This window comes from Poecilia mexicana, unplaced genomic scaffold (assembly GCF_051168715.1).
Source record: "Poecilia mexicana isolate PSO_F unplaced genomic scaffold, ASM5116871v1 scaffold_8, whole genome shotgun sequence".
Classification (NCBI taxonomy): Eukaryota; Metazoa; Chordata; class Actinopteri; order Cyprinodontiformes; family Poeciliidae; genus Poecilia; species Poecilia mexicana.
In genome coordinates this window covers 8,832,298-8,856,076 of record NW_028263377.1, presented here as the reverse complement: position 1 = coordinate 8,856,076, position 23,779 = coordinate 8,832,298, and the positions used below count along the sequence as shown (strand labels likewise).

General features: G+C 38.6%; 4 protein-coding genes across 4 annotated transcripts; 1 reads left to right on the top strand and 3 right to left on the bottom strand.

Moving 5' to 3' along the window:
- Positions 1–201: 201 nt before the first annotated feature.
- On the bottom strand, positions 202–5,707 carry LOC106933454 (serine hydroxymethyltransferase, cytosolic-like). Its single transcript, XM_015012719.2, has 11 exons — positions 5,600–5,707; positions 5,364–5,509; positions 5,164–5,282; positions 4,930–5,090; positions 3,492–3,573; positions 3,188–3,400; positions 2,956–3,069; positions 2,753–2,875; positions 2,226–2,342; positions 1,154–1,264; positions 202–1,071 (listed from the first exon to the last, which is right to left on the bottom strand). Exons 1-11 carry the CDS (start codon positions 5,690–5,692, stop codon positions 899–901), a joined length of 1,452 nt encoding a protein of 483 aa, XP_014868205.2. The 5' UTR covers positions 5,693–5,707; the 3' UTR covers positions 202–898.
- A 2,405-nt stretch (positions 5,708–8,112) lies between these two features.
- shmt1 (serine hydroxymethyltransferase 1 (soluble)) lies at positions 8,113–15,079 on the bottom strand. Its single transcript, XM_015012729.2, has 12 exons — positions 14,911–15,079; positions 13,478–13,614; positions 13,044–13,189; positions 12,853–12,968; positions 11,621–11,781; positions 11,162–11,243; positions 10,800–11,012; positions 10,597–10,710; positions 9,670–9,792; positions 9,475–9,591; positions 8,845–8,955; positions 8,113–8,720 (listed from the first exon to the last, which is right to left on the bottom strand). Exons 2-12 carry the CDS (start codon positions 13,568–13,570, stop codon positions 8,548–8,550), a joined length of 1,449 nt encoding a protein of 482 aa, XP_014868215.2. The 5' UTR covers positions 13,571–13,614; positions 14,911–15,079; the 3' UTR covers positions 8,113–8,547.
- A 1,264-nt stretch (positions 15,080–16,343) lies between these two features.
- pdap1b (pdgfa associated protein 1b) lies at positions 16,344–20,035 on the bottom strand. Its single transcript, XM_015012730.2, has 6 exons — positions 19,882–20,035; positions 19,488–19,579; positions 18,973–19,077; positions 18,289–18,410; positions 17,873–18,024; positions 16,344–16,823 (listed from the first exon to the last, which is right to left on the bottom strand). The coding sequence occupies exons 1-6, from the start codon at positions 19,892–19,894 to the stop codon at positions 16,759–16,761; spliced, it is 549 nt and encodes a 182-aa protein (XP_014868216.1). The 5' UTR covers positions 19,895–20,035; the 3' UTR covers positions 16,344–16,758.
- A 376-nt stretch (positions 20,036–20,411) lies between these two features.
- Positions 20,412–23,073, top strand: bud31 (BUD31 spliceosome associated protein). Its single transcript, XM_015012731.2, has 4 exons — positions 20,412–20,610; positions 21,503–21,625; positions 22,343–22,509; positions 22,591–23,073. Exons 1-4 carry the CDS (start codon positions 20,517–20,519, stop codon positions 22,639–22,641), a joined length of 435 nt encoding a protein of 144 aa, XP_014868217.1. The 5' UTR covers positions 20,412–20,516; the 3' UTR covers positions 22,642–23,073.
- Positions 23,074–23,779: the final 706 nt, after the last annotated feature.

The window sequence follows — 23,779 nt, the reverse complement described above, 5'->3', positions numbered from 1 at the left end:
TATTATAGAAAACCACCAGCACATAAATGAGCTACAATTATGATAAATTTTACATATTTTTTTCGATAACGTCTTTTGACTTGAAGTTAAAAGAATAAGTAATATCGTTGTTTTTAATTTTTTTTCACAACAATTAAAATTTCTTTAAATCTAACACAAGTATCTCAATATGTTTTCATATTTAAAAAACCTAACACTTGCTTGTTTTAATTTTTTTTTTATTTAAAGATTGCAACAATATTGGTTTATTTGTGAAATTATTTTGCATTATTTACATCCAGAATTTTCATTTATAAAAATATTACATTGCATTATTTCCTGAAGTAGCTTGTAAACACTTAATAACTGTGAAAACAATTCAGAAGTTAATGATTTTTTTCAATTGTATCATCTTTGTAGCTGCAGTGTCAAACATTTTGCTTCAACATTTAAGCTTGTCTCTATACCAAATAAATAAAATAGCTGCACATAAAAGTTTGCATCCAACTCTGTTCGACTAATTGTGGTTTGGATTATTGCTTGAGCGAGTCGACCTCTATATAGTATGAGAGAAACCCTTAATCATGTTACCCAGTTTACCTACTGTAGACTAGTAGTAGGTTATGGAAAAATGCAATTGAAATAATTAGTAAAGAGGCAAAAAATGACACCCAGGTGGCTAGGAAACATCCCATAACAGATGGATACTTTTTGTACCTGAAATAAAAATCAGTCATAAAATGATACAGGTACAAAACAACATATAAAGGCAACAACTGGTGAATGGGAATATCAGCCAGCTCCCAGTTTGGTTGTGGATTCCCCCACTGCTTCATCCCCAACATGGAAAAAATGGGCACCACCTGTTTCAAAGACATAATCGGGTGTCTGGATTTGAGCAGCGACCCTGCCCGAGTGTCTACAGTTCAGGAAGGCCCGGCACAGGGAACTGCCCGGCGAAGGCCTCCACCTCAGTCCGGAGCTCAGCCACCCGCTGCTGCAGCTTCCCTCCCTGCGCCAACGCCTGGACGAACTCCTTCAGGGTGGCCCGGGGGTCCAGACTTCTCTGCACTTCCAAAGTCAACTCAATACCTGGAGGGAGAAAGTATGGCGAACCTTATACTTAAATAATGCTTGTTGTGGTGAATGTCTCCTTTTTGCTACTGAAGCTTACCTCTGTGGATAAAACGTGCCACTTTTTTGAAGTCTTCCTCTACCAAACCTCTGGAGGTCAGAGCTGGAGAGCCAAACCTCAGACCGCTTGGGAGCAAAGCACTAGTAGCACCTATGGAGAAAAAAAAAGAGAAAAATCACACACACATACATTTTATGTATGCAATGATCTTTTTGGTGTAGTTTTCAAACATAATTTTCTTCAGACCAATTTAAAGGTTGATTTTTTTTAAATTGCTCTTTTGTTTACATTAACAAAATGTAAATGGCTTGGCAGTCCATGGCTTTTCCTACTGCCCTCTTATGAACCAGATTTTACAGGACCAATCTTATATAATACCCTTTCAAAGGACATTGTTTTATTATAGCTTGTATTATTATAGTATCATTATAGGAATCAATAATTTAGCATATACTACTTCAACTGGACACCTTTAGATACTTGACTACAAAACTGCAAACCAGAAATAGGAGGGGGGAATACAAGCCTAAAAAAATAGAGAGACTCAGGTGTGGAATAATTGTTGTGAAGAGTTAAAACCATGTTCAATAAAAACAAAAAAAGTATAAAAATCACTTTCTAAAAAAAATACAATAATTTTTGATTATGATTTTTTTTTTTTCGTTTTTACAAGTTTGTCTACAGTTGGAATTCATTGGGGATATGTCTTAGAAAATATATTTGAAAAATTTGGCTACTTTAATTCTGATGGTGTATTTATACATAAAAGTGAAGCTATAACATGCTCCTGATTCCACCTACACATTTTAGTCTTTCCATTGACAAGCATTTAAATATTATCTATTTCTGTACTAGTTTTGTTTTTTTCTTTTTCTTTTTTTGTTTTGCTTATATTTTTTTCTGCATTGTGTTTTTTCCCCTCTCTCTCTCTCTTTTTTATAAATTACCAGAATAAATAAATACACATCAATTTAAAAAATGGTTTCCGCAATAGGTTTATTAATCTCTCCAAACTGCCTTTGCGTATCAATGTGTGTGTAGATGATGGCAGAGGTGGTTGCTCTCAGTTTCACCTCTGTCCATGTTACTTATAGAATAATATAATGAATACCTAGACAGGTGTTCTTGTTGCAAGAAATGGCGCAGGCTTGCAAGACCTTCTCAGCTCGTCCTCCATCAGTTTCTTTATCGCGCAAGTCCACCAGGATCAGATGATTGTCAGAACCGCCTGTACAGGAAGCAACAAACAGCAGAAAAAGATCCAGCACACACAATATACAAACTCAAATCACTCGCAATAATAGAAAATCTATTGTCTTAACAAAACGTGCCAGACTCCAGTCCTTGTAGTGCTACTTTTCTGCTCCTATTAGACGCATTTGTTTTTTAACAGAACTGATTCGAATGAATGACTGTCTATCTGGTGTGTGTGGAGATGAATGACATGATAATGGAGGAATTTCACCATTTCATTAATGTTGTTCATGTTGGAGATGGGAAGCATCTAATGGATGCAGGATGGTAGCTCTTGAGAATGAAAGTAAACAGGATTACTTGGAAGCGTTTCCCATTGCTGTAAGAAAATAATCATTTCTGCCTGGATGTTTCTAATTAGCCCAATATGTGTGCGATGCCTACCAGTGACGATCTTGTAGCCGAGGTCCATGAGGGAACTGGACAGAGCTTTGCAGTTAGCAAGAACCTTCAGCTGGTAAGCCTTAAACTCTGGAGTCATGGCTTGTTTCAGAGCCACGGCAACACCTGCCAGGGGCGGACATTACCTCAGTGACAGAGCTGCTGCTGCTGCCATTAAAGACAAATGATAACGATAAAAATTGTACCTGCAATTGCATTGTTGTGTGGCCCTCCCTGCAGCCCTGGAAACACAGCCTGGTTGATCAAAAACTCCAAGTTGTACAGCGTCTTCTTGCCGTTGGTGTCCACACTCCTTACTCCTGGAGAAAAGGGAGAAACAGAAAAAAAAAAAACCTTTAAAACATGAGCAGACAGGTATTGTGGGAGCATTAAGTCACTTACCATAAGTTTTATTCAAGTGTTTTGGGTCTTTCCTACCTTTCCGATAAAAGATAAGTCCACCACGGCAACCTCGCAAACTTTTGTGAGTCGTTGTCGTGACGATGTCACAGTGGTCAAAGGGCGACGGCACGACTCCGGCAGCCACCAGTCCACCAATGTGAGCCATGTCTCCCATCAGATAGGCGCCGTTCTCATTGGCGATCTGCTTCAAGAGGGCGTAGTCAAGGTTACGGGAATAGCAGGTCGTTCCTTAAAAAGTGGAACCAAACAAAGGTAAAGAAGTTAAGTAAAACAGAAGGTATACATACACACACTCTGTGCGTGTGTGTGTGTAAATTACCTGCAATGATGAGCTTGGGTTGGAACAGCCGTGCAGTTTCTTGGAGTTTATCGTAATCAATGTACCCGGTTTCTGGATTCACCTAGCAGCAATTTCAGCACCCGACAGGTTAAGACGCATAAATCATCTGTCTTGCATTTGCATTTTGAATGTTTGAGAAAGAACAGCAATACGGCATCAGAACAGATTGTTCTTCATTGCTATGTTGCTACATTTATGAACATATCCTAAAATAATTTATGGCCACAGGTTAAGTTAACCTATAAGGAAATCTGATCTCATTTTACTTCTGCAAGACCTGCAAATTTTGATATTATTAAAGTAAAAAAAGAAAAGTGTAATAGTCTTTTCTCCTATTTTTCCAAAGCAAATTCAGCTACAGCAGAGAGCTGTGATGATTAGTAGCCAGATTTTGGCCTCCTGTCTGAACAAAACATATGCTAACACTGACAGATTGGGTTTTTAAAAAAAATAACTGATAACTCCAGAGTTTCCTGTTGCTAGATTTTACCTTCAAAATTAGTAGTTGGTTGTCATATTTCTTAGTGTCTGAGCTAAATGAAAAAGTGTCTGACTGCATCTGATGCCTGGATATACATCAGTGTTTAAACTTTTCCCAACTGTCAGATAATTAGCATTAGCTTCACGCGACTTTTCAGGTCAAAACGACATGTTGTGAGAATTATGGACTAACTTATGTTGTTTGAATAAAGTGACAGTTTTTCTAAAAAAAATAATAATAATGAAAAAAAAAAACAATTTCATCATTGCATAACTAAGCCTTCATGAGTAAAACATAATCTAATGCTTCAACTCACCGGAGCAATTGTTAACACGATAACTGTACAGTTTGCTAACACATATTAAATATTTGCCATTTGCTACTTAGAAGCAAATCAAATTAAAGCAAATCAAATTAGGACCATTTTAAATCCCTGGACATGGTGCCGGTTTGTTAGGTCTTCCATTAATTGCACTCAGGCATCATTTCTCCTGACTTCTTTGTCTTCAGTGCACGTATGACTGTACTAGTGATACTGACATTGATTGTAGCATTTTGTATTTTCAATCACGCACCAATAAGATTATAACATATCGTTTGTGTTGTCAAAGAACGATCACTCTCTTCTCCAGTAAGAATGCAATTTATTTACAACAAACTCAACAAAATGCATTGAGAATCAGCTGCCTTGGTTACATAATTAGTGATTATTAATTAGTAATTGGTGTCAGACTTGGACTGAATCCATTTTCGAATGTTTCTGGTCAAAACTTTTAAGGAATCTGAGGAAGACATGCTTAGAGGATCGTAGCTTGTACTCCATCCAAGTACGTACCCCACAATCAACTGGATTTTAAGAAACCTTTTCCTGGGTGTTTAATTGTCCAGTTGTTAAAAAAATAAATAAAAAAAAAACAACAACGTGCGAACTCAAACCTTGTATGGCATAGTTTCAAAGAAGATGGACGTTGCTGAGATTTTCTTCCCTTCAGTCATAAAGCCATGCGACAGGTGACCCCCGTCGGGAAGGTCCAGGCCCATGATCCGACCATGTGGCTCCACAACGGCCGTGTAGACCGCAAAGTTGGCAGGGGACCCTTACGGAGTGAAACAGACACGTGTGAAGACAGTGTAGCAGATCTTAGAGGCAGGTTGATCAGGATTTCACACCTGAGTACGGCCGCACGTTCACTCCCCATTTCTCAGAGTCCAAACCGAAGACCTCCAGGGCCCTCCTCTGACAGAGAGTCTCCAGTTCATCGTTATACTCCAGCCCGTCGTAGTAGCAGCTACACAGACACAGCACACCTGTATTTATTGCATGATAAAATCAAATCTGCCATAAAGTGAGCCTCTAGCAGGAAATGCACCTCTGACCAGGAAACCCTTTAGAGTACTTGTTGGTCAAACAGGAGCCAAGAGCCTCCAGGACGGCTCTGCTGGTGAAGTTCTCGGACGCTATCAGCTCCAGACTGTTCGTCTGCTTGTGCTTCTCCTTTTTTATTATAGAAAACACCTAAATAAACAAACAAACAAAAACACTGTCCAATATTGATCTAATTTATAGAGAAACAGATCGTCCATTCAAAGTCCAGTGAAGACGAACCTCTGAGTCGTTGATCGCCAGAGGCTCCACCATCATGACCTGGTGTGACTCCCATCCTTCTTTACTCACAGAGCAGCCATTTGGTCGAGGCATAGCTGCTGCTTTTCTGCTCACAAACGGTAGAAATACAAACAATAAGTTACATTTTTATCCCCATGATCAACAGAATAAATCATGAAGTCTGCAGTTGTTTGGCTCTCCAGTGATCCTCCACTTTGCCTTGCACCTGCTTGTCTTGTTTTACAAGATTAACACTTCCAGCTGACAGGTAGCAATCTACAAATTAATCCGCTCAAAAAGCACAACAGAGGAAAACGGAACAAAACAAAAAACAGAGGTCTTCAGTTACAACCGTCTGTTTTTTTCCAGCTCACTCAAGACATCTCATTACCAATGTGAGCAGCACAGGAGCAAAAATGAGCCAAAGAGCCAAAGAAATGAAATTAAATCGATCAGAGCCCTCACTCGGATAACTTGTATCAAAACTGGAACTTGCTTGGTTTTTATTATTATTTCTACTTGCTTGTGCAAACATCAGCTCTGAGAAGCCAACGTGGACAGAAGTTATGAATCCTACCAACCAAATGATGGAGACGCCATTCGACTTCATTGTTTTAGGTTTAATCGACGCGAAAACAAACCCCAGCATGTGTTGTCTCTCCTTCTGTTCTGTTTGAAGGTTTGTCATTACCAACTTTTTCCAGGGATCCTTTCCAATCCTTTGTCTTTTTATTTCTAAAAACTGGACTCATTTAGCAGCTGCTGAAAGTTGAAATGTGACCTCACTGCAATGACGATATGTAAACATAGCTTCCTTATTAAAAACGACATTTTTAGCAAATTCTTTCATTTAAAAAAATCTTCTTACCAGCTGATGAGACTCTTTCTCTGTTAAAGGTGGAGCTGGAGACAGAATCCCAGCAAAAAGACACCGCTCCTTTCTTTCCTGTCTGTCCTGTGAATTCAAAGGACTGAAATCTTTTCCTGTGCCAGGCACTTGCCTACCTACCAGGCACTTGCCTACCTACCAGGCACTTGCCTACCTACCAGGCACTTGCCTACCTACCTGTGGGAGTGGTTGGCATGTAACCAGGTCACGCTGTGGGATCTCCTTGGATCTCCCGGGCGGGGCGGGTATCGAGCATCGTCGATTCTCAGCTGTTTATTTCCTCATGTCCGTCTCACTAATTTCTGCTTAATCTGCCTGAAGCTGAACCTTTTTGCTCACTGTCAAGTTCACAAGAGGAATAATCAACATTTTCTGCAAAACAAGGGAAAACGTCCTGTTCACAAATAATCTGAGGATGAGATTAGAAAGAATTAAGGAGTCAAATTCACATCCAATCAGAGAGCAGCAGCATATTCTGCAATGTTTTACAGCATCTTTTGAACTTCATGGACTTTTTCACATTTTGCCACAGCCACAAACTTTAATGAATTTTATTAATATTTTGTGTCACTGACAAAACAAATAATTGTGGAGAAGTGGAAGAAAATTATAGAGGCTTTTCAAAAGGTTTTACAAATAAAGGACTGGAAAGAGTAAATATCTTTGGTTTTGGTTTGTCTGCATTTAAATGAGCCTTTCTGCTAATTTGAATGGATGGACACATATGATCATATTTAAGTCGTTGAACTCTGGAAGAAAATTTAAAAACATAAATATGGTTTAATTAAACATTCCTGTTAAGCAACATGTAAAGAAAAAGTGTTTCTTATGGATTAATTAAGGATGAGAAAGAGAAAAACCTGACCAGCTTTTTTTTTTTTTTTTTTACCAAATAACAAACCAGATCTGTTCATATGTAAATATTTCATAGTTACTAAATTCATGATCTGGAATTAAAATTATAATTCTTTTTGTCATCGTTGTACAAGAAAGCACAATAAAATAAATAGAGAAAAATAGCAGCTCTCAAAAGCTGAAAGAAAAAGTAAAAACAAATAGAAACAGCAGAGAATGTAGAAATATCGCTCCTGATATCTGCTGATATTGTACTAATAAAATGATTATTGTTCAGGATTTAGATGCATTTTTTTGTGTTCTGGGCAGAAACGTTTTTTTAGTCTGTTTGTTTTCGTCTTTATAGCCACTTATCTCAGGTGAACTTACGACCTTGTGAGCACAATGAGCGCTTCTGAAAATGGTCAAAACGGATCATTATTGTAAAGTTGTGAAGCAGCGTAGTGTTGTAGTTTGAAATGTTTGATTTGGCAAATATAGAACAGGTTTTTTGGCAAGAATGTTTTGTTCCTTTCTCACCCTTAATTAACTCATGATAAACACTTGTTGATTCATAAAGTGTTTACAAACAGCAGCATTTTTAATTAAATATTGGCATATATTATTAGACGTGCTTTTTGAGCAACCACAGTAATAATTTATATGACTATGAGAATTAAATGGACAATTATGACTAACAGGACAGATACTTAAATTATACACTCATTTCACCACTTTTGAATGTAATTTTTTTTATATATATATTGTTTGATTCAATACATCTAATCCATTCTCTTTATAGAAATTTGCTTTATTTTAAAGTCAGAGCAAATTGCATTTAAAATTTAAAAATCAGACACACACAGTCACTCTTCATTTATCCAGTTGTAATTTAACTTAATGTAATGCAGCACTATTGACCTATTTATTAAGTTACACAATAGAATCATACACATCTAAATTAGTAATATCTGGATCCAAATCAGCGATTCAAGCTGGAACAGTTTGTCAACGGAAAGTCATGACGACATTAACGTTCATTCGTTCCAGCACAGCCTCTCGTCATCTCCGAAAAACAATCACATTTAAGACAGCGAAGCTTCGTAACAACGGCAAATAAAAAGTAAAACGTTTCTCCCCCGTTGAGAAAAGGAAAAGGTTGGATTCGGGGGAACATGTTGAAGTCGTCTTGACTGGAGCGAAAAGGAGGGGGAAGCTCTCCGCTCTACAGTTCAGGAAGGCCCGGCATGGGGAACTGCCCGGCGAAGGCCTCCACCTCCGCCCTGACCTCTGACACCCGCTGCTGGAACTTCTCCCCCTGCGCCAACGCCTGGACGAACTCCTTCAGGGTGGCCTTGGGCTCCAGACTTCTCTGCACTTCCAAGGTCAGCTCAATGCCTGCAGGGAGAAACCGCCACAAATGTTTTACTTTTTAAAGTATTTGTTACGGCAGACATCTCTGTCTCTTGGTGATTAAAATAATAATAATAATTTAAAAAAAAACATTCTTAGTTCACATTACCCCTGTGAATGAAGTGGGCCACCTTCTTGAAGTCTTCCTCCACCATTCCTCTGGAGGTCAGAGCCGGAGAGCCAAACCTCAGGCCGCTTGGACGCAGAGCGCTCTTATCGCCTGCGAAGAACATGAAGGCCAGATAATTACCCAACAGAATATTAATTTAACCAGTTTAAAGGGGCAGCATTATGTGTTTTCATTTCAGGCAAATAGTGTCATTTCATAGCACAATCAAGTAACTATGTTAACTTCAGAAATTATAAAAATGCTGTATCTATTAAATATGACTTAAAATAAATTTGACTTTGTAATTTAACGCATTGAAATTGGGTTTCTGTCTCTTTAAGAAGCTCCTACTCTTTCTGAAGCTCCACCTTCAGGAAGTCATCACAACATGGCTCCTCCATGAACCCTTTAACAACGTTTTTTACCAGCGTTTCGTTGAGAAGCAGTTCCTATAATGAGCCCAGCTGATGCGCAGCTCAACCAGGTCCTTGCTAATGGCTGCTGGCTAGTCTGAAGGAGCTGAGTGGAGGAGTCACTGAAACTTGGAAACTTGGAAAATGCAGCTCTGAGGAGAAGGTGCGCCTTGAAGGCAGAAAAGATTCCCCTCTAACTAGTTTAAACTGCACTTACCTGGACAGGTGTTCTTGTTGCAGGCGATGGCGCAGGCCTCCAAGACCTTCTCAGCTCGTCCTCCGTCCGTTCCTTTGTTGCGAAGGTCCAGCAGGATTAGATGGTTGTCAGAACCGCCTGCACAGGAAGCAGCAAAGACACATTAATCCTCCACAGTAGTCTGTGTTGCAGTAAAATCGGGGGTGCGACGCCTACCAGTGACGATCTTGTAGCCGAGGTCCATGAGGGAACTGGACAGAGCTTTGCAGTTAGCAAGAACCTGCAGCTGGTAAGCCTTAAACTCTGGAGTCATGGCTTGTTTCAGAGCCACGGCAACACCTGCCAGGGGCGGACATTACCTCAGTGACAGCGATTCACATAAATCAATGCAGTTCCTCGCATAAGTAGACACCTGGTGTGCCTTGGACATTTAGTTTTTAGTCACATGCAAACACAAACTTCACAGTTCTGCCCTGCTTTGTCCCACTAACGCGCTCCACAGTGGGAGGAAACTAGAGTGTTCAATGTTCTTTACTAGAGAAGTTTAGATCTCGGCACTAATGTCGGTATCAGACCATATTTTTCATTTTTTAAGATATTGGTGTCAGTCTGACAAATTATTATTTTTTTTTCCACCACACATGTAAGCCCTATTTTGTCTTTCTGGCTGTAATGTGAAAAACTGTGAGAAAAAGTTCAGTGGGTTTGAATACTCGCAATAAGCAATCAATCAGTAAATTGCATGATAAATTAAAATGAGCTTGATAATTTTCATCATGATCATTTGTACTTTTTGAAGGGCAGTTTTGTTTACGGAGACTTTGTAATCCATTTTATTTATTTGTTGCTTCGGTTGTTTCTGTTTTTACTGATGGTTGTTGTGTTTTATTTTGGATCTTTAAAATATCTTCCAGTTCTGGTGTACAAAGTTAACGTTTATTGGTGTTTTAGAGGGCGAACTCCCATTATTATGTCATTATTAATACATAAGTTGAAAATGGTTCTAAAATAACATTATCACCACGTGTCAGAATAATGTCTGAGACAATTTATCATCCAGTAAAATCCGTTATAGTGACAGGCCCAACTGCAGATGTCAAAATGAAGGCTTCATAATAACAGTAATAATAATAATAACTGTACCTGCTATAGCGTGGTTGTGTGGCCCTCCCTGCAGCCCGGGAAACACAGCCTGGTTGATCAAAGACTCCAAGTTGTACAGCGTCTCTTTACCTTTGGCGTCCACACTCCGTACTCCTGGTGGACGGACGGAGGAGTTGATCAGAGAAACTTTGGGAACCGGACAGAGGAAAATCCGCGTACGCGGGCTTTGTGAAAGCGTCTACCTTTCCGATAAAAGATAAGGCCGGCCCGGCAGCCGCGGAGAGTTTTGTGAGTCGTTGTCGTGACGATGTCACAGTGATCGAAGGGCGACGGCACGACCCCGGCCGCCACCAGCCCACTGATGTGAGCCATGTCCCCCATCAGATAGGCGCCGTTCTCGTTGGCGATCTGCTTCAAGCGGGCGTAGTCAAGGTTACGGGAATAGCAGCTTGTTCCTGAAATAAGCAGAAATGTAACTTTTTTTTGTTATGTGCTACATTTACAGAAGATAATCTACATATCTGACTTTCTCTCTTAGACCGCATCTAAACGTCCTCCATTATTATAATTATTGTTATTAATTGTTATTACTATATCAAAGAACCTGCGATGATGAGCTTTGGGTGGAACAGCCGGGCGTTTTCCTGCAGTCTGTCATAATCAATGTAGCCGGTTTCTGGGTTCACCTGAAAACGACCACAGAAAAAAAACACCTAAGCTAAGAAACACACATTCCTTACATAACATTAGCTAATGCAACCTACAATTAGTTTAATCTGATTCAGATTTATAGAGCCATATCCAGCAAGTCCAAGTAGGCAATTTATATTTATATAAGTAATTCAAAAGAAAATAAAAAAAATAAATTAAACGCATCACAACAAAGCAATTAAAACAGATTATGTCACTAAACAACACAAGTTTAAAACGTTCCATATTTATTACAGATAATTCCCTATTAATCCCTAGGATTGATCTCATCCTATCCGACCAAACAAACACACCGTCGCTCATTACTTTGGGAAACTGGATTTCTAACTGAACACGTGCAGAGAAAAGGCACCTTGTAGGGCATGGATTCAAAGAAGATGGACGTCGCTGAGATTTTCTTCTTCTCGGTCATGAAGCCGTGAGTGAGGTGACCGCCGTCGGGAAGGTCCAGGCCCATGATCCGGCCGTGCGGTTCCACCACGGCGGTGTAGACCGCAAAGTTGGCCGGGGAACCTTGTGGAGAAACGGAGAAGCAAAGCGAAGATAAGAGCAAAGAGATAAACGGACAGAAGCCAAAATAGAATTAATAATTCTATTTTAAATGCGAAATATTACATAGATTCACTACACAGAGCACAACATATCTCCAGATTAGGTGATATCACAAACCTTGTAGACATACTTTACAGTAGACTTACATTTCTGTGTTAGAGAATACTTTGTTTATTAATCTTAATTAATGTTAACATTTTCTGAGAAACTGAATTTTAGGTTTCCTGTATGTCAGGAGGATCAAAAGCAACAGAAATAAATAAACACATAAAATATTTCATTCTCTATACAATCGATCTATGTAAGAGTTTCACTTCCTGAACTGAATTATTCAAGTAAATAAACTTTTTGATGATACTCTATGTTCCTGAGACGTACGTTAGCTAGTTTATGCTCCGAGCTACAATCGCAGTGAAAATGCTGTTTATATTTACATTTATAAACACATTTTTAGTAATATTTGAAAAGGAATGAAGAAAACAAATAGTTCATAGTTCATAGTTTAAAAAAATACAGTAAAAAGTATCCTCACCAAGTGGATGTTTCATGCCGTCTATTGCTTTCACAAATCAATCATGATCGACAAAATTAGCCTTTTTTTGACAAAAGATGACACAATATTTATGCTATCACTTATTTCACGATGAATATTTTTATTTATTAGGCAGTACTTTATAAAAATTTGTTTTCACTTTTACATTAAAGGCTTTCTTTGTTGTTGTTGTTTTAAATGAAAAATGCCAAATTTTGTTGCTCATGATTTATATGGAGCTAAATTTGGGCAAAAAAGTTTGTTTAAAAAAAACAAAATAAAGAAACTGAAACTGAAAAAACTGAATTTGAAACTGAACAAAAATGGTTTTTCTTTCTGTTTCTATTTTATTATTACTATTGAATAAACCGTATGGGCTCAATTTAGCTCCGTAGGTTGATTTGAAAAAGCAGTGAAGCGCATAAATCCTCCAAGTGGCTGAATACTTTTTATAAGCTCTGCACATACTGTTCACATCTGTTACGGTGCAGATTTATCACCTGAGTACGGCTGTGCATTAACTCCCCACTTGTCAGAGTTCAAACCAAAGGCCTCCAGCGCCCTCTTCTGGCAAAGCCTTTCCAGCTCATCGACATGTTCAGTTCCACCATAGTACCTGAAGTGATGAGTCATGCTCATAAGTACCATAAATGACATCATTTAGTGGACAGAAGCGGATCAGGGCTAGTACCTCTGGCCGGGGTAGCCCTCAGAGTACTTGTTGTTCATGCAGGAACCGAGAGCTTCAAGAACCGCTCTGCTGGCGAAGTTCTCCGAAGCGATCAGCTCCAGTCCGTACGTCTGCCTGTGCTTCTCCTTCTTTATGATGGAGAACACCTGAAACGCCAGAAACACAAAACTGTTACCACTGCCCAAGCCTTTTTGAGGCCCTAAGAGATTAATCATTCTCTATTAAAACAAAACAGAAATTGTGTTTCCATGTGTAATAGCATTATTTAGTTTGCAACATTCAATGTTATTAAAAATATATCTATGTTTTCCTATCATGCTAGTTTGGTGCTCTTGAGGCCCCCTGTTGGCAAGGAGGGCCCTAAGCAGCTGCTTAGCTCGCATATGCCTTGGGCCGGCCCTGCCTAATTAATGAGTATTTGCACGAGCTCAAACCTCTGAGTCGCTGACGGACAGAGGCTCCAGCATCATCTTGTTGTGGGAGTCCCATGTTTCTTTGCCCACGCTGTGACCGTTTGTTAGAGACATGGTTGGGTTTTTTTTTTTCTTTGTCGTAGTTGCAACGTGGAAATCTAAATAGAAGAGATAAGAATCGCAGGCACAGATAAAAAACACAACATAAAATAATCCATAAAAGTAGATACTAACGCAGATAATGAAAGTGAGGGTTACGAGGAGTCAGTTTTCCTGTCTTGCAAAATCTCGTTTCATCTTCGTCAAATTGCGACCATAAACTTCCATGTATCGTAATGGGATTCTTAGTGACAAACAGTGTTGTATCCATACTTCAAGCTCAGTCAGATTGGACGGTGAGGCATCTGTGAGCAGCAATATTTGGGTTTTGTAGCAGATTTTCACTTGGATTTAGGTCTGGACTTTGACTAGGCCATTCGAATGCATAATTATGATTCCATTTAACCATTCAATTGTATCTCTGGATGTGTATGTAGGGTCGAACCTCCAGCCTAGTCTCAAGTCTTTTACACTTTGTACAGTTTTTGCCCCACAGCATGATACTGCCATCACCATATTTCACTTTAAAAATGTGGGATATTGTTTCCTGGTGCTATCTCTGTTGTGAACATTTCCTCTGCTTTATCACTGAGCTTCTTCTTATTACTTAGTCCGCATGACTAATTACCTTCTCAGAACAGCTTGTTTTCATATTGATATCAAATTACAAACTTCAGTTACCAAGATCACATTTTTCCAGATTCCTAGTAACAGACTTATAACTATCTTGTAACTATGGGCTTCTTTTTGTTGCTCTATCACATACAGTCCGCATAAAGCCCTGGCTTTGGGGCCATTACTGCAACACAAAGCTGCAGACTGAAAGAGAGAGAGCGTGTGTGTTGTAAAAATCCAGACACAACACTGTTGCAACCCCCCGGGGCTCATCAGTTGACCTTTGAACTGTTAGACATTGCAGAATTTGTCAAAACATTATCAGTGAAGCAACCGTGGAAACAGACATTTCTTCTTAAATGTCTTCTTAAACGGGATAATATGCTCACGCATATTATCGCGTCTAAAAGTCTTTGCACATGACAGCTGCCGTGTGTTACAGCTGCTGAACAGCGAGCACAAGGCTTTAATTATGACAACCCGATCTGACTGAGAAAATCCAAACACGCTGAATAAAATATATACTCTGCATGATCAAAAGCAAAAATACTCGTCTAACTTGTTTTGTTGTTGTTATTTTTGACAGGGTGGATCTAGCAGCTGCCTGCTAACAGCTATATGTCACTGCAGCAGCAGCAACGAAACATCAGCAGAAACATTATAATCTGTCTACTCAGATACACATGAGCTGTAGTAAAACATGTGTTTTTATTGTTACTTTAAAAATATGAAGGACTCACCAGACGATGATGATGATGGTAGTGGTGAAGAAGAAGAAGAAGAAGAAGGTGATGGAGGCTCCCGCCGCTATCTGTATCAGACCTGAACTGGGATCAGTTTTTACGGATCTGGCACAAAAGAAAGCCTCCACTCGGAGAGCAAAGTCCGCGAAACTTTCAGCCAATCGGATCACGTTCTTCCTCTTTTTTTCCGCTTACGTAACAACGCACTATCCGTTACTGCCACCGTCAGCTCACACTGGCTGTCATCTGTTTTATCGAAAAGCGTTTCGTTTCGGAATTGTAAAGATACTGTCAGGTGTTGTTCTAACAATACAAGGACTGTTATGTAATTAACCGCAGTTTCATGAACTACGGGAGTTTCATAGAGCTCAATGAAGAGGAAAACATACCTGTTATTTTTGCTCTTTGTGAATTTACGTAGGTGACGTCACAAGAGGCAGAGTGACTTTTGGCATATTCTGGCATCGATTCTGAAACTTCCAATTTTAAGTTTCTAATATTGACAGATCTTTTTGTCATTCTGTGTTCTTAAATACAGTTTGGAGATAGTTCGGAAGCCCTACAGAAAACAACTAAAAGAAAATTTCACAGGTAAAATCAAAGTGCTTCGCAAAATATGCAGGAAAAGCGCATCAAAACATAAATGAAAATACGTAATCATATTTGAAGAAATTTGGTGATGGAAAGTGTACTCAAAATAATTCCTGTTCCATTGCATAATGTGAAATGCACATGGAGTTTGTTTATGGGAGAAAAATGTTTTATGTAAATAAGGAAACATTGCATAATGTTCAGAGAGAGAAGTATCAAAGCATATGGGAAATTTAGTGGAAGGGAAAGCTGTAGGATGTACAATGGAGAACACTGTGTAAGGAGAGCCCTTTGTCAGAGTTTTGAGAGAGATTCTCAATGTGTGAACTGAAATGGAGTCAGAGCTTCAAGAGCCAGCACACACATTTATGAAGGATATGTGCTAAACCTGTCGCATCGTTAATCTTAAACTACTTATGAAACTGAGACGATGGTCCTTCTTGACAGAACAAAAGCTGATTTTCATTCACCAGGATTTTTCAAAAATCTCTGAAACATCTATGGGAACATTTGAGTATATTTTAGGATAAAGTCATTACATTTGACCCCAAAATATACCCAAAATGTTCCCATAGATAAGAAAAGTGACACTTTTATCAATTTAATAGTTTTAAACTCAGCATATAGATTTTTATGTGCAGTTCTTCGTAGATTATATTGTTCCAAAGTAAACTCTTACGATATTGACTCATCCTATTTTCCTATCAGGAGATGCGACACAGACTCTTGCACCTCAGGCTGGGAAAGTCGGGTTTTAAACCAGATCAGGTCTGATTCCAGTCTGAAGCTGAGAACAACACACTGTTCTCTCATAAACAAGCAATTCATGAATAGACACGTTTTTACTGGTTTCATATAATTAATCTTAAATTTGTTTTAATGAGTCAGTTATATACAATGTAAGATCAAAAAAAAAGACATAGTGGCAAAGCTCACTTAGCAAAGTTGGAATTGTACAATGATAAGTATAGCGTGATTAACATTGAGGGGTTCATTCCAAGTGTACGTGAAGATCAGTGTACTCTCATTTGTAGCTTTTGTCCCCAGGAGGGACTCCGACCCGCTAACTCCACACCAAATACCCCCACCCCATTTTCCCCCTCTCCACGTCTCCACAACTCCTCAATCATTTTTCCAACTGTTCGTAGTGACAGTGTCATCAAATACTCTTCAATGATCTTCCGTTAAAAATAGTCAAACGTATATTGCGCCAGTCCATGAATGAGTGAAAAAGCCTCTGATAAAGACTCGGCATCATTTCAGAGAGAGTGAGTTCACCCCTCTGGCTGCTACCGCCGCCGCCGCTGCTGCTTCTTTTGCTGTAGGAGAAAAGAGTAAAAGATAGATAATCAGATCTAGATGTTAGGACATGTACACAGTGGCGGCGTAGAAAGCTGTAAGTGTCGTGACGGACACGATTCAATACGGAAAGCGGTGTGCGCCGCCAAACTGTAGCCAACTATCTTTTGGCTTTCAAACGACGGCAGAAGATTAATCATCTTCTGCTGCCTCATATTTTAGATTAAGTTGGCAAATAGAAATGTTTTAAACTATAACAAATTAATTTTATTTATTTGTTCTGTTATGAAAGCAAGCATTCTTATTTTCATGTAAAATTGTAATAAAACTTTTTCACTTATGAACAGAACACTGCAAACACTTGTTTTCCCATAATTGTATAGTCCCACATGCTTACACGTGATTGGCCAAAAGGCTGTAATGCTACCAATCAGAACAAAGCTCTGCCAAAAGGAGGGCGGAGCCACTGAGAGTGAGAGCTGAGCAGCCAAAGGAAAAGAAAGTGGGGAGCCAGTTCTTCGGATTCACTACAAAGTATCGGCTCTTAGAGACAATTCTTTTTGAGATCTGGAGAAAACGTTGATAAGGTAACATGCTACCGTGTTGCATCCAAAGCTTCAACACAAGCAGGTGTGGCAAAAAAATGTTGCAAAGGTAAAAATCAGTTCTGAAACAAATGTATCAATAGTAACTGTAATAAAATGGAGTCCACATCCTCTGTTGGATCTTGGGAAAGTATTCTTACCAGGGCTGTGCCGGTCGATTTGCCCTGATCTCCTAAATTGTGGATTATCGTGATTGGCCGATATTTACATGTGAAACCGATTTTATCTACCGCCGTAAAGGTCTGAAAATCAGCCACTCAGTCCCAGCGGTTTAGCTAATTCACTCATTGGACACCAAAAAACGTTTCAGTAACATTTGAGAGCACTACCTCATGTGCAGATAAAACAAGCTGGTATTATTTCACCAGTATTGCTTAATGCTTTTCAGTATAATTAAATTAAAACGGTGTTTTGTGACCTTACGATACTCGACTGTAAGTTATACAAAAAAAAAAAAGGGTTACCTTTTTTCTCCTCTTCTTTCTTTTTTGCTGCCTCCTCTCTTTGTTTCCTGATGATGGCGAGGCGGGCGAGGTCTGCTTTGGCCTGGTCCGTCTTCCCGGCCAGGTGCATCTTCATGTACCGCTCCTTTGCTTTCTGCTTCTCAATCTCTTCTCTGTGTATGAGAGAAAATCAAACACTCAAAATTTATGAATGGGATTATATAACTTTAGCATTTAAATGTTTCTTTTTCATGTAACTTTTTTTTTGCATTGAACAACACCAAATCACAAACTGCGGAAGGAGGAACACGCAGCATTTTTGTGGAGATACTTGTCAAAATATCCTAACAATGTTAGTCCAGGACTGGAAATATGCCTTTGTGGATGATATGTAAAAATCTGTTTTGATGACAGTGAAAGAGCCAGAAATCACAAACCTCTCTCTCCTTGACAACTGCCGCGGTTCATCCAGTTCAATCTGTGTCACCTTCTTAGACTTCTGAGCCACTCTGTTGGGATTCTCAATTTCTATCAATCCCTCCACTCCAGCTCTCTTTCTCTACAGAAATAAGCAAATCAAGGGGAAAATGACAAGAATTAACTTAAAAGAATAGAATTAAGATGTAAATATTTGAAACAAAAGAATTAAAATCTTAAGAAAATTAAAATGATAAAGTAGTCCGGAAGTGAGGATTAAATGACTTCATGACTTCACCTCAGTTCCCAGAATATCTCAAGTTTTTAGCCTTGCTGACCCTCAACATGTCATATATACAAGCAATAACCTGAGTTCTTTTTTTTTTCTGCATTAAGCTTCATAAAGTTCTCCCCCAGCTACTCACCGATATTCTAAAGACACTGCTATGGCCTGTCGACACAAATGTAGAGGTTTATGTCGCCACCATATGGTAAGAAACATCTTAGATATTTAACATCTACATTTTGAAGTAAAGCTACTCTTAGGTGGTGCCCCGAGGAACTCCATAAGTTCTCTTTGATCATGCGGTTTTATAAATGCCTTGAACCAAACCTGAATACTGCATACAGTACAATTAGCTGTGTGTTAAACTGTGTGTGGATATTTTAACAGAGCAATGGTGGAAAGGGGGGAAGTGTAATACCAGGGAATCGTCGTCGTCGCTGTCCTCTGAGTCAGATCCCGGTAGCTTCTCTTCTGCTGTGTCTTTAGGAGATGCTCCTTCTTCCCCTTCCTCCTCTTGTTCATGCTGTGACATGAAAACAACATAAAGCAGAGGTAGGATACACTCATTAGTATGTTACAAAAGGAACCAGGTTAAGAACACAAAGACACCACTCAAAATGCCCCACACTGGTGATCATGATCATACCAGTATCAAGTATTTTTTAAGCAGTTATGTCACCCTCAGCTGTTTTTGCTGTTGATTTTTTATTAGGGTAAAATAAATACCACTAATCAGTTTTTTCTATTGATGTTAGCAATAAAAATGTACATGTGAATATCTTTATTTGAAATAATTACTGAATTAAAAAGTATCTAGACGCAACTAATGATAGTGTACTTCAAGGGGGGAAAAATATTTTTACGTTGTGCAATTAGAAATACAGAGTTCACTGTGTGAGCAAGTAATAATCTGGTGTACCCTCTTAAACCTACCTTTTTCCTCTCCTTTTCTGCTTTCATCTGAGCATCTATCTCCTCGGGGCTTGTGTACGTGCGCATGCGACCTTTGTGGCCACCTTTTTTGCCTGACACAAAACGAAACATTACATCACTCGTCTCACACACAGCTGATTACATTGTATACATCTGAAGAGCCGAACAGTGAACAGACGACTAGTATAAGACAAAGATAACCTTAAAACATATTTGAATAGCTTTAATAGCTATGTCTCCATTTGAAGCTAAATTAAAATAACAGTTAAACGGGACACCGGTGGGTGTACTAAAACAGCGCGTCGCTGGTATCGTTTTCCCTTCACGGCGAGCACAAAAGGTGAACAAAAACAGGTTTTAAAACCAATGTAACACGAGTAGGCACTGTTCTTACCTCCTTTTGGCATTTTGTAAAACTACGTCGTTGTTACAACTTATCTAAGAGAAAAATTCTAACAAAAAACATAAATGTTAAGGCAACAGCATAAACTGACAGCTGGCTAAACTCGGAGGCGAAAAGCTGAAGCAACTTTTTGGGGCTGAACCATCTGCCTGACGGAAAATATTTTGTTCAAGAACTTTGTAAAGACCCAGAAGGCAATTTTTGTTGCTATAAAACAAACATAAAGGCGGCACATAATTTTAATATAAATAAAACTAAATATTTTTTGTGTGTAAAAAGAAATATGATGACTTGTGAATTTTACTGTACGGCGATTTACAGGAGCGCTAAAGTGATGCAATAGGCCAGGTAAGAAATCAAACCTTAAGTTTATGTTTTCGTACAAAAGTATTCAAAGACAAAACACAGGTTTAAATAAACTCTAAAATGTTATTAATAAAAAATTCTATTAAAATTGGTAACCTCCAGCTATAGGGAAATATGTTATTTTTAACTTAGAGATGTCGTCATCAGTCCCCGAGATTACGTAAAAATTATGCGCCTGACACGGGCTCGGCGTCGGATACTTGAAGATCGAAAACACCAGAAGCTTCTGTTTTGCTTTAGTTTTGTTCAAAACAGTCAAAATGCCGAAAGTAAAGAGGAGCAGAAAGCCACCTCCAGATGGATGGGAGCTTATTGAGCCCACTTTGGATGAGCTGGATCAGAAAATGAGAGAGGGTAGGTCCGTTTTCATATGGATGTTTAACGAACGAAATAGCAGGCGAATAGAATAGGATAAAGGAAGCCATTGAGATAAAGCGTAAAGTAATATCTTTATCTGAGTGTATGATTTTTATGTTTCCTCCCACCCAATTCTTTGGTAGTGTGCCTTAGGTATTCAAATTAAGATAGTCTTGCAGTATATTTGAAAAGAACTGCCAACATGAGCTGCTAACGCTAAAGCTACCAGTCAGATCGGCCTCTAAAAATTGCCTACTCTCTTTAGATGTACTTTGTCAACTATAGAACAACACTTCATATTGTTTTTTAAATTAAATAAATTGTTATTTAATAAAGATAAAAATCTACCCTCCAAAATACTAGGTACACCAAGTATGCCTCTAGTGACATCACATAAGGCATAACGTCTCTGACCAGACAACTAAGAATAAGAACAATCAGTTTCATTTAAAATGCTCTTTATATTCCCAATTGAAATCTCAAATGAATTATCTATTTATTATCTATTTAGTACATCCATCTGTATTTTTTCTTTGTTCGTTTCTTTCTCTTTTAACCATGTTTTTCTATTAAATACTCTTCTATGAGAGTACTATGTGGATTTCAGTGAGTTTTCCCAAAAGTAAAACACTGGGAAATGGTTTGTGAAGGGAACCAAGTCAAATAGGAGTGATGAGATTTTGTTTTCAAAGATCTAAAGAAATAATTTAAAGACAAGTTGTTACAGCTTGGCTTTAAAAAAAAATCTAGCATATTACCAAGCAGGTTCCAATATTTTCGCTTTTATTCCTCAATTATTTTTGCTGTACTTTTGGTTAATATACAGTATCTGGACAATGTATCCAAATATCTTCATACTTATTTTCTTCATCTGCTCTCTGTGTCCCAGCTGAAACAGACCCTCATGAGGGGAAGCGGAAGGTGGAGGCCCTCTGGCCAATCTTCAGGCTGCACCATCAGCGCAGTCGGTACATCTATGATCTCTTCTACAAAAGAAAAGCCATCAGCAGAGGTACAGAGATGCTTAACACTATAATCTCAGTGTTGTTTCTCTCTCTCCTTTTTTGACTGCTTTAGTGGTTTTAAGTGTAACTATAACTGTAACTATATATATATATATATATATATATATATATATATATATATATATATATACATATATATATATATATATATATATATATATATATATATACACACACACACACACACTATAACTTCAAGTCAGAGTTCCTGTGCAATTTATAAATGTATGAAATTGATGTTTTCCAGGTCAGGTTGGTTAAGCCGGATGCTGTAATTTCCTGATGTGTTTTCCGTACTATTATCTATTTGTTTTCCCATTGATTCATGCATATGTCAGTTTCAATTATTCATCCATCCATTTGTGTTTATCCATCAATCTGTCGATTCATCCAACCTTTCATCTACCCTCTTGCTATCCCTTGGATTACCCATCCAGTTTATCCATCCATTAGATTTTTCATCTAATGGATGTGATCCATGCACAAATCTGCTTATCCACAAATGTATTCATTCATATTCAAAGCCTGACTCTTTCAGGAATATGAAATTTTACATTTATAATTGAAAACAGGTGCAGAAAACAATAAAATGCCAACAAAAAGATGTGCAGGAACCCTCTATAAGATAAATGTGTTGGTTTCTCTGCACACGAACCACAACGACTCAATTGTTTCAATTGTTTCAATTGTTTGTTTTGTGGCAGAGTTATACGACTACTGCATAAAGGAAGGCTACGCAGACAAGAACCTGATAGCCAAGTGGAAGAAGCAGGGCTACGAGAACCTGTGCTGCCTGCGCTGCATCCAGACCCGAGACACCAACTTTGGAACCAACTGCATCTGCAGAGTCCCCAAAAGCAAGCTGGAAGTCGTAAGTCTGACAAAGTCGTTTTTACTGTGTGCGCTGCAGAGAGCGGTCCGGTCCGATGTTAAGATGGTCTGTGTTCTGCAGGGAAGGATCATTGAGTGCACTCACTGTGGATGCAGAGGATGCTCCGGCTGAGTGCGTTTGCCTCGAGGACTCGTCCGGTTTTCATAATACAAGCATGGAGAAATTTTTTTTTTTTTATTATCATTATTATTTCATCTGCGTCAGAAACGCATCATTACCTTCACCGTCAGCTGCCCTTACGTGGGATCAATGTTCTGTGTTTAAACGCAGCAAGGCGATGGGAGAACACGGAGACCAGGGGCCATTTTCTTTTTTTTTTTTATCAGTTTTTCCTGTTTGTGCTTTTCATTCTTGAAAGTTGTGGACTGTTTCTGAGTCAGACCTGTCATTCCAGATAGCCATGCTCGCTGTGAAGGTCGGTTCTAATGCGTTGGTTTTCATTTAATGTAGATTGAAGTATGCTTTTTTTTTTCTTGTTTTTGGATGAAAATCCTGATATCTTTCATTATTATAGTATAATTTTTAAATAAAACATTTCGGTCATTTCCTGTCGTTTTGTGCTTTTTGTTGGCATTTTATCACAGTTACAAGTTCAGTATCACCTATTTTAGCTGTTATTTAAGCATAGTAGAAGAATCAGAAGTGAGAAACGTAGAGCATTTCAGGAAGGCAGAGTTTCAATCTTCTTTAATAAAAACTAATCTGGTGTTTTAAATATATATTCTTTTGCTGTTATTGCTGTAGTTTATTACGCCACAAGAAAAACAAACGAGAGGCGTGTGGGCTACGGAGGCCCACACACCTCCTCAGCGCAGCATCGCGCTGTGAGGACGGATCATATTGTTGCAGCGGGTCGGGTCTTCCCGCTTCCTTACTGAATATTTTGTGTAAAGACGTCAAAACCTTTAAAAAAAAAAAAAGTTTTAACTTTGCTACATATAGTAATTAGTTGATATATTTGGGCTGAAGACCACCAGGTTATCTGCATACACAAGATGGTGTTACAGCTAAATAATTCATATGTTTATTAGCGTAAAACTGGAGTAAAAATGTCCCAATCGGCGACTGATAAACATGGAACTATATATGGAGTACTTCAGCTAAACAAGAGGAGGCAGCGTTTAGTTTAAAACTTGGATGTCTGAACCTTTTCCAACAGGAGGGGCCACGACTGTGAAGTTCGTTGAAAAAAAAAAGGTGGGGGGCCACAAACTTTTATCTCTTATGAAAAATGTAAAAACATTTCTAT

Bases quoted from the DNA above. Each gene is read 5' to 3' on its own strand.
- bud31 (XM_015012731.2), top strand. From the start codon at position 20,517: ATGCCGAAAGTAAAGAGGAGCAGAAAGCCACCTCCAGATGGATGGGAG. The intron at 20,611-21,502 runs GTAGGTCCGTTT...TCTGTGTCCCAG, and splicing joins GGATCAGAAAATGAGAGAGG to CTGAAACAGACCCTCATGAG. The intron at 22,510-22,590 runs GTAAGTCTGACA...TGTGTTCTGCAG, and splicing joins CCAAAAGCAAGCTGGAAGTC to GGAAGGATCATTGAGTGCAC.
- shmt1 (XM_015012729.2), bottom strand. From the start codon at position 13,570: ATGTCTCTAACAAACGGTCACAGCGTGGGCAAAGAAACATGGGACTCC. The intron at 12,969-13,043 runs GTACTAGCCCTG...TCATCACTTCAG, and splicing joins GAGGGCTACCCCGGCCAGAG to GTACTATGGTGGAACTGAAC. The intron at 8,956-9,474 runs GTAAGTGCAGTT...TGTTCTTCGCAG, and splicing joins CAACAAGAACACCTGTCCAG to GCGATAAGAGCGCTCTGCGT.
- pdap1b (XM_015012730.2), bottom strand. The intron at 19,078-19,487 runs GTAGGTTTAAGA...TTCATGTCACAG, and splicing joins CAGAAAAGGAGAGGAAAAAG to CATGAACAAGAGGAGGAAGG. The intron at 16,824-17,872 runs GTAACCCTTTTT...TTTCTCCTACAG, and splicing joins GAAAGAAGAGGAGAAAAAAG to CAAAAGAAGCAGCAGCGGCG.
- LOC106933454 (XM_015012719.2), bottom strand. From the start codon at position 5,692: ATGCCTCGACCAAATGGCTGCTCTGTGAGTAAAGAAGGATGGGAGTCA. The intron at 5,283-5,363 runs GTGCATTTCCTG...GTGTCTGTGTAG, and splicing joins AAAGGGTTTCCTGGTCAGAG to CTGCTACTACGACGGGCTGG. The intron at 2,876-2,955 runs GTACAATTTTTA...CGCCCCTGGCAG, and splicing joins ACACAACAATGCAATTGCAG to GTGTTGCCGTGGCTCTGAAA.